Genomic DNA, 9,408 nt, shown 5'->3' with positions numbered 1-9,408 from the left:
ATAGTTGATCTACTGATGTGTGAATTTTTGGTGGTTAGAAATAGCTTTGCTTTAAAGATGTGGTCAGTGGTGCAATGCATTCTTTTATTTTGAAGGTGGATTAGTTTCGGATAAGTCTCCGTTAACTTGGAAGTTACAGTTCCATGAAAACGTCCACTGAACAAGTCAGTGCAGGGAGTCGCCAGTGAAACACTGGATCCTTTTTCTAGCACTAATCTCAAAATAATTGTGATAATGGACAGGGTGGATAACAAACTTTTTGTTTTCTAGGTATCAATTTTAGTACCTTTTTAATAATGATCCTTCATAAAGCTCTAGACTTTTTAAAATAAGCTGCAAGGTGTATTTCTAGATTAAATACATGCAAAGATTGCCCTCTAGAGGACATTCTGGTTTTTTTTTTTATGTATGGTTGTGGGAGGGAGGGTTATTTATTCCTCCTTAATGAAGACCTCATCTTCATTATCTTTTTTTACACTGCATGTGTTCTAGGAAGATGAAATCGCAGGAAAAAAAGGTACCAAAGTATCCTGTACTCTCTTGGCCATCACTTGATCTATCTCCACACATCACATTAGTTTTACTTTGTATCCTGTAGCGCAGAAACTTGAGGAACAGTTGGACTGTATCTGCCTAAATTACAACCAGATGGATATGCTTAAGCTGGTTAATTGCCACCCCATGATTAAGTGGCCAAGAACTTCACTTAAAGGCCTGCTCCACCACCTTTACTACTTTCATTCCTGTATAATTTCACTATGCTTGCATTGTAGCATAAAATGATTTCACTTGTTTTGCTATGCTACCTATAAACTTGACTCGTACCTTGGTTTCCAGCACAGTATTACCTGACATTTTTTGCTGCTTTGAAGCTATCACAGAACTAGTGGGGAGCTGCTGCTGATCCAAAATAGGATAAAGATACATACAATTGTCAGAGGTAGACATCCATGAGGAAAACAGGTCAATACAGCAACGTTTTATTAAATATACCTTCCAGTTCACGAACATCCACTGTACAACTGAACCTCTACGACATTTTGTTGGCAACACACGCTCAAAAGGTTCATAGTCAACTCAAACTTACTTTCAGTCTCACCTGCTACTCAATCTTACTTGCTACCGTCATTTGGTACACGTAGGATCACTAGAACTAGAGAGTTCGAGAACCTTTCCCAAGCCGTTAGTTTCTTGCTGTGGATCTGAACACAGTATCCCAAATTAACTTCTACTTTCATTGTAGGGTCAGGAAGAACAAATTCTGCCCAGATCTTAATTTTCTTACTCATTCTGCAAACTTCACTGTGTATGTACTTCTTTTGTTTGCCTATACTTACTTTTTTTACCAGTGGAGTGATGGAATAGTTTATAAAATTAGCAAACTGCATGTGTGGAGCCCCATCTTTAGCACCTGAGATGATTTTAGAAACTGACTAAATATAAAAAAAAAAAAAAAATAACAAAGGATGGTCCTTCTGTACTCTGCTGCAGCTCTGTGGGAATGCTGTGTCATGTCACATACTGCTGCTGCAGCTCTAATGCTCCATTTCATGTTGCATATTCTCTTCTAAAGGTTTGCAGAGTGCTGGTTTTTTGGGGTGGGTTTTTTTTTTTTTCTGTCTTGCCAGTCATACTTTTTATCCTGCTTGATCATATAGTAAAGTCAGAATCTTTTTTCTTTGTTGTTTGCTCAGTTTGTCCCTTGCCACAGATGATAAAAGTAGCATCACATACTGATCATTACTTTTAAACAGGATCAGGGAGGAAGAGTTCCTGGCAGAGCAGAAAGCTTGATTAAATCAACTCCATTGTCTAATAATTTTGGCAAGACAAGTCATGGTTAAAAGGCCTTATATGAAGTGAAAAAATTTTAAGTCCTTTTAAGTGTCCTGCTGAGTACATGTATATACTTGTGTACCCCAACCTCTTCCTTTCTAGTTGCCCGATTTAAGAAAGTAACAATTCAAGAACATAACATCATGTGGGAAGTTTTTTTTATAAAGTGTATTGCAGAATTAATTTGACAATAATCATACTGCATGTAAATAAGTTTATTTTTTGGTATCAGGGTAGGGGAAATAGACAGGAAAGTGAAAATTGTGTGGTAACTTGCAGGATGCTTGCATTGTTGAATTCCTTGTAATCAGATTTCACAAGAAATGGTAAAATTGTAACAGTGATTTGGTTTTAATACTGAACTCGGCCTCATTTTACACTGATAAAGTAGAAGGTTCATTTACAAAACGTATCTTAGAATGATTTTATCAAACAACTGAATATCAATCTTACTTGACTAGCATATCACTTTCATTTTTATTCAGTGCAAGTAATAGCTTCTACATTTTAGAAAGTCCTTCAGCATGGCCATTTTAATTCAGGCAATGTAAAATCCTGCTACGATTATCTTGACTATAAAAGCTACATGTGTGTAAACTAGAAGTGAGTTCTCCAAATCTGAGTTCATGTTCTTCATCCAAAGATGGGTTTGTTCAGCAATTTAGTCAAGGTATTACATTCTAATTGCATCTGTTTGTTGACAAAATCAATCTCTGGTGACAGCTCTATGCCACATACAGAGAAACCCACTGCCTAGCTCTTAAGAGCCTTTTCAGCATTGCTTTGTACAACCAAAAGCTGTTTGGCCTGAATATGAATCTACATCTTTGAAACTGTCCATACTAACTGGTATATTGAAAATAAGCGGTAATCTATATAGCCACTTCATTAGAAAAGTTAATCATAAAACTGAATTTTACCACATTCAAAGAGTAGTTTTAGCTATATATTTTGAGTTCTTCTTCTACACACTGTGAAAAAAGGTTAACCACTTCGTTAATGTCAAGACATCCGTTTTGCAGGATTGATTCCATTTCACTTATCTTCTGTTTCTCCAACTCCTGTATCTCTTTCAGCATCTCTTTACCTTTGCCCTGCAAGAAGAAACATCCATATTTGACTAAAAACTGTACAGAATATGTAGTGTTCACCCTAACAACATTCTGTTCTACTGTCCTCATTTTAAGCTTGTAATAGCTTCTAGGGCACAAGTTGGTGTTGGCAGAAGTTAGCACCATGACAGGTTTTCTTAGCTACCTTTCCTAATAGCTAGCACTCGCTTCATCTCCCTGCATCCTTAGCTGGTGGATTGAAAATAAACAAAGCTGCTCTAGGTATTTATGCTACTAAAACTTAAGTGGGCATATGTCTTATTTTTTAGAATGTGTATCTGTAAATAGGAGAGGTGTTACTGTTAAAAGTAAGCAACTACCTCCCTGCTTCACCTTTGTGTCCCGCTATCTTTGTGATCTTGTTTCCTTTCCTGTCCATACCAAGCAATGATAAAAGGCATGCCCTCCTTACTGCCCAAGACCAGGGTCCTGAAGAGTTTTAAGTAATCTGATCAGGAGCTGTGTATTCACCTGTGGCTGCTGAAGCATCTCCCCATTATCTGACTAGTGCAGGAGGACGTGTGGCCTGCTGCTTTGCAAGATGAGCAGTAGATACTTGTCTGGGGCTAGGCCTGGGGGTACAGCAGGGTACAGCAAAGTGCTAGTTGCAATTTTTAGTGTTTGAAACATGTGCCTGCCAGATGCCAAGATGACAGGCTTCTGGTGCACTACAATGTTCTTCACAATCCATCAAAGGGTATTAAATGGTATCACATTAACAGAATCTGAGCAAGGAGCTTATATAAACCACCTGCTTGCATTGAAATCTAATTTAATCAACGTACCTCGATAGTTTCCATAACTACAGCAGCACTTTCATGTTTTTTATAGAGCTCATGTCTTCGATCTGGCTTATTCTGAAAACGTGGTTGCTTCTTAACTGGATCGTTATGACCAAATGTAGGGGAGCTAGTTTTCAATAACTGAGTAATATTGGGCACAAAAATGAAAGGCTTGAATACAGACCTAGAAAGAGAAAATAGAACAGAGATCCTTTACTAATACAGTTTTGCTAAAATTGTTGAGTCAGTAGGTTGCTGTAGTTTTTCCCCATTCTTTTAATTACTTATTTTGAGAAAGAAGTGTTAAAAAAAAATCTCCTAACTGATGTGGAAGTCAGTGTCATAGCAGTGTTTCACTAAGTAGGTCGGTACATAGCATTCATGTACGTAATGTACATTATGTTCCTCCTACTTCTTGATTGTGCTTTTTCAGGAGAAAATAGAAAAAAGAAAAAAAAAAAGCAAAGCAAAAAGGAATATAATTAGACAAACTGCAACACTTTTCATTTAGATATTTGCAACTTTTTATCCTATTTACTTGCTGCTACATCACCTTGCAGGATCTGGAGTTCCGGTAAAGAAGTGAATACATGGCAGATTAGGCTGCTGAGGCAACACAGACACCATGCTTCCAGTTGTCATAAATCCACCTTCCATATTAATGCCACTCTCTTTGTCACGAAGAATTTCCATCATTATTTCAGAAGTGATAGATCCTATTTAAGATACAATTACTTACACACAGGGCTACTTACAATACCAACTAAATGGCATGTTCTCTACAACAGCCTACTTTTTCCCTTAATAGGCAATGTCAATTTTAGTTTGTCCATGTTGGCAGGAAAAAAAAAATCATCCTAACAGCATACTTTAATCTGTAATACACTTAAAAATATTGTTTTCCCCAAAGTATTTATTTCAAAGAGTAGGTGATAATGAGCTATAATATTTATGACTTAGAAAGGGGGAAGGATGACAGCATAATGTTTCCCAGAAAGGTAAAATACAGATGGCTAGCAAATGGTCGTTCACACAGTAATTTTTCAGATAAAAATTAGTAGCTTGGATTAAAGGCTGAACTTTCTGAGCACTGTGTGGAAGTTAAGATAAATCACTGTAATAGTTATTGGTACTATACACAGTTAATACGACTAGGTTGCTTTGGAAATGTAAAAATAACAACAACTGTGCATGGATTTTGTGTGTAACTTTGAAAATGAAATGCCAAGACTGTCACTATTTATTCATTTATTTATTTAAATTATCTGATCTTCCAAAGTACTTAGGCTTTAAGTTGACAATTGAAAGGATGCACTGGAGTAACAATATGTTCTATACTCAGAATCAACAAAAACAACAACAGTACATCCATTTGTAAAGAAGCCTTAATCGAGTACCTATGTGAGGTATAGTGCCACAGTCTCTATGAAAATGGTTCTCTCAGGTGAAACAAAGCCCTTTCCACGTACGCCTCTGCATCTAGTGTTCAAATGATATCGGTGTTCATGTAGTGTACACTGAAGCTTAAATACTGGCACTCCATCACTAGGCAATCCAATATTCTAACAGGCAGCACTTGCAGTAGTTTTCTTTTCAAATTTGGTATACCAGTTGAGCGTATGCTCATGGCAGAAAAACTTTTTTTTTTTTTTTACTTGAAGGTATCATCTACCATTTAATCTTTTAGTGTTTCCCTCAGTGGAGTTCTAGCTGCATAAAGATTCTTTTTTTAAACTGCCTTGCTGTTTCCTCTCAAAATAATCACACTGCTGCTAATTCAGATCTCTCCAATATTTATTTTTTTTTAATACACGATTCAAATTGCCTGTAGACAGGCATGCAGCACTGCATTTCAGCAAGGAAACACTCAAGTATTCCCACAGCTGCCTGGGAAAGTCAGAGAATTCAAGAAATCGGCAAGCTAGATGATTCAAAGAAATTAAAAGAAGCAACAGTCAGTTTGTCAACTGCAAGTTGGCAATTTGTCCAGCAGGAAGAAAGGTATGGCATATTTTCCACTAGACTTTTTTATTATTTTGTATCCCTGAAATACATTCCCTGTTTTTTGAAATATAAATAACGTTTATCTAAAAAATGATCTTCACATGGTAGGCAGCCTGGAAAATACCTGTAGTGCCACTGACTGAAAAAGCTGGGAAGTGTAGATTAAGAAACCAGTGATTTTACTGATGCTGTAAACCAAATAGCTTTTAGTTAGGGCATCTATTTAAAGTAAATGTAAACAAACTAAAACCATATGAGGCTGATAACCTGAACACCTAGTGTGATTTTTGAAAAGGCTCAGGTAAATGCATGAAAATGGGGATTTAGAATGAAAATGCTGATAGAATCTCAGCATTGTTATAATGCAACTAAATACAGGTATTATGAAAATGCTTTCAGTATTCAGAACCTGTGGTTCCCAGAATGAATGCAGGATTTACATGATCACTAGAGCAGGACAGCAAAAGGTAATTCATTCTGACACATTAACTAAATGCTAAACCTGGTCTGGTAGAGCTCAGCCAAATAAATAAAAAACCACAGAGATGCAATGTAATTTTGGTTCAGATTAATTACTTCAAATGAGCAAGTGAATACAGATGCAGCAAAAGCCTGCCAGGTGGATGCAGTTAAAAGAGAAGTAATAGCTTCTTTCTATAGAGGTCTGAAAAATAAGTAAGTTAGTGATTAGGAGCACCTGCTCAGAGTACAGAAAATTATTTTATTCTGCTCTCAGGGTGTTTTATTAGACTACGTAAGGCTATAGTAGCAGTTATAGTGAAACTACGAAGATTTAAAAACCAGTCTCCAAAAATAAATGCAGGATATGTATCTGAATGCTGTGCTGTTGTCTTAGGCCTATATGAATGGTACCAGACTAAGCTGTTCATATGGTCTGTTTGTAGCTGCAAACCACTATGAGTCTGTTTTAGCCTCTGATTTATTTCTTAGAGTGATAATATATAGCCTATCAAAATGTTTCAGAGCTAGGTCTTACAGACTATTTAGTGGTATGGTCATAATGTGACCTCTCAGTGCTGTTACTGTTGCTGTGTTTGGTATTTGACCCTTGTTTTAATTATTCCTCATCAATAAATGGGCAAAAATGGACAGAAGACTTCGAGTTCAGCATTTCTCCTTTAGGCAGAAAGTTATTCTAGTAAGTTCTAGTTCACCAAATCATGTGCATGACTGCCCACATCAGATGTCTAATCATTTATGATTTAATGTAGCTCACTAAATGCTTTGCATGTCTTAAAAAAAAAAAAAGATACCTTTGTGTTTGTTCAGAAGTTTATAGCCTTCACAGTATCGGCCGCTGGATGTGGTCATTCTGGCAGTATTTATGTAAGAATATGTGGCAGCGAAATCAAATTCCTTTTCTCCATCCCACCAGCCCTTGCTTTTGGCATATTCCTTTAATTCTGGATGTTCTCTGTCAATCTTGGTTGTGATAGAGAGCTGGTTGGAAATATTCCGTACACCTCCTGTTTGTAAGGTGAGGAAACACTAATTTTAATACATCAAATGCGTTTTCTCAGTATTTTGTTTACAATTAGCTTACTAAAGCAAATTGTGCACCGAAGAGTTTCCCCTGAGTCGTGTGGTTTATTTTTGGCCCTCTCTCCCTGGCTAACTGAATCCTTCTGACTGAAATTCCACTGCCACTCAATTCTGACACATTTACTTCTATCGCCAACATTGTTATTTCAGGTTCTGTCCTGATTATTCCCATCTTTACATTCTTCCTCTTAGACCTCCAAAGACATAACCTGTCCTTCTAAGTCCACTGGAGGAATCGGCCACTTCAGGGCCCACTGCACCAATCCTGTCAGCGTTACCGTGTCGCCTAATGAAATTGTCATCGATTGCCACCAATCCTTAAGACCATATGTACTGCTGTCATTCTCATGCTGACCTGCTTGCTGTCCTCTGTTTTCCAAGTGCAGAAGTGGTCATCTCTGACTCTGAAACCACCCCCTGTGGCTCAGCTCCTCTGTGACTGAAACTGCTCTCCCCTCCACACTGATGCCCTAGGAAGCAACTCCTGTTGTTTACAGGCATATGTACGTATCTGGAGGCGAGCTGGATGCCCTAATGAAATGGTAAATGAAAAGTGGAGGACTGCTAGTTGTCACTGCCTTTGACATGTTTAAAGCGAAGAGCGTCATCCATACCTTCTACTCTTTCTGCTGCCCAGTATTTTCCTGATGTCTCCAGCACCCATGCTTCCTTTCTGTCGGCTATGAGAAAACTGTTATAGTATGTAAATACCATGTGGCTCTCCATACAGTTTCCTCCCTGTCCGTATTTTTCTAGCAAATCAACTATGACGGTAAGAGCCTTCTCAGCTGTGTCTGCTCTCTCGAGTCCAAGCCTAAAACAAAAGGAAGATGTTATTTTGGGAACTATAAACTTTACATACAACTATTCAGTCCGAGTATTCAAATTGAATTGGAATGCTGTTTCTATATGTACTTGATGCTTGCGTGAGCTGGTAAGAGAAAAGGAGCAGGTCATTTAAAGGGCTTGTTTGAAGTAGGTCCTGTATTTCCTTGACATGGGGAAAAAGAGCCAAATGGAAATACAGAAAGGCAGGGACAGAGCTCCAAGGAGACGCCTCCAAGTCCCGTTGGACTGGGGGGAAACAGTACCAGGAATTGCCCGACTGCTGCAGGTTAACGAGAGTTACACTGGCATGCAGTAAGGCAGGCAAAAGAAGCTGTCGTTATTTACATGGAGATGCATGGCTGAGACTGAAACTTAAAAATATGCATGTAAAAGATGGGGAAAATGGGAAATGAGAACAGATCCTAGCAAAAGGCCCAAACACTAGTTCATGAAGTCCAGCTGTGCTCTGGTTAAGAGTCTTGTTTCAGTTCAGTATAAACTTTGTAGAGAGAAAAAAATTTGATTATTTCCTTGACAAGACTCTGTTCTAGTGCTTGATACCTCTCACGGGCTCCCAGCTCCTGGCAGAGATCCAACGCCTGTGCCAAGAAATACTTACTTTTAACCATGGCTAGAACAGCAGAAGAGATGGACGCGTCTTCTGCAAGTGAAAGCACGCATTTCCCCATATAGCTCAAACCAAATGTTTTTAAATTAAATTCTCAATTCGGTACCGTTTACCAAAATAGCCTGTGCAAACCTTACGAGGTCCATGCCGAGAAGGGCTTCGCCGCCGCCGATCTCCTCTCTCCCCCACACCGCTTCGTTGCCGATGCACAGCCCGTGCTCGTTGGCCCCCATCTCTGCCCCCCAGAGCCAGGCGGGGCGGCTCAGGACCACGGCGTGGGTCTGCTCCACTTGCTCAATTTTGATGTAGGTGCACTGCAAGGGGTCGGAGCGCACGACAGATTACCTGTCACGCCACCGCTTTGGCGCGCGGCTCCCCTCGATTAACCCGCCCGGCCGCGGGCTAAAAATAACCAGAAAATAGGACGAAAGGGGTTATTTTTTTTGCCGTGCCCCGCGGCCTCACCTCCAGCGCGGCGCCGGGCGGGTGCGCGGCGGCCGGGAAGTGCACGACCTCCTGCACCTCGTCCGCCGGCCGGTCCGAGTTCTTCCCGAAGACGACGCGACCCCCCGCCGCGGCAGGCGGCAGCGCCACGAAGGTGTCGCAGGAGCGGGGCGGCGGCCCGGGGGACATGCTGGCGGCGCGGGGGGCGTCG

At 39.7% G+C, this 9,408-nt stretch overlaps 1 protein-coding gene across 1 annotated transcript; it reads right to left on the bottom strand.

Moving 5' to 3' along the window:
- Positions 1–2,774: 2,774 nt before the first annotated feature.
- On the bottom strand, positions 2,775–9,396 carry SCRN3 (secernin 3; the record flags this gene model as incomplete). The annotated part of the gene is made up of 7 exons (XM_082001409.1): positions 9,219–9,396; positions 8,886–9,067; positions 7,912–8,111; positions 7,009–7,221; positions 4,284–4,446; positions 3,734–3,914; positions 2,775–2,930 (listed from the first exon to the last, which is right to left on the bottom strand). Exons 1-7 carry the CDS (start codon positions 9,384–9,386, stop codon positions 2,775–2,777), a joined length of 1,263 nt encoding a protein of 420 aa, XP_081857535.1. The 5' UTR covers positions 9,387–9,396.
- Positions 9,397–9,408: the final 12 nt, after the last annotated feature.

This window comes from Phaethon aethereus, assembly GCF_964289735.1.
Source record: "Phaethon aethereus genome assembly, chromosome: 6".
Classification (NCBI taxonomy): domain Eukaryota; kingdom Metazoa; phylum Chordata; class Aves; order Phaethontiformes; family Phaethontidae; genus Phaethon; species Phaethon aethereus.
The sequence above is the reverse complement of the archived record's forward strand: the minus strand, read 5'-3'. Positions and strand labels throughout refer to the sequence as shown.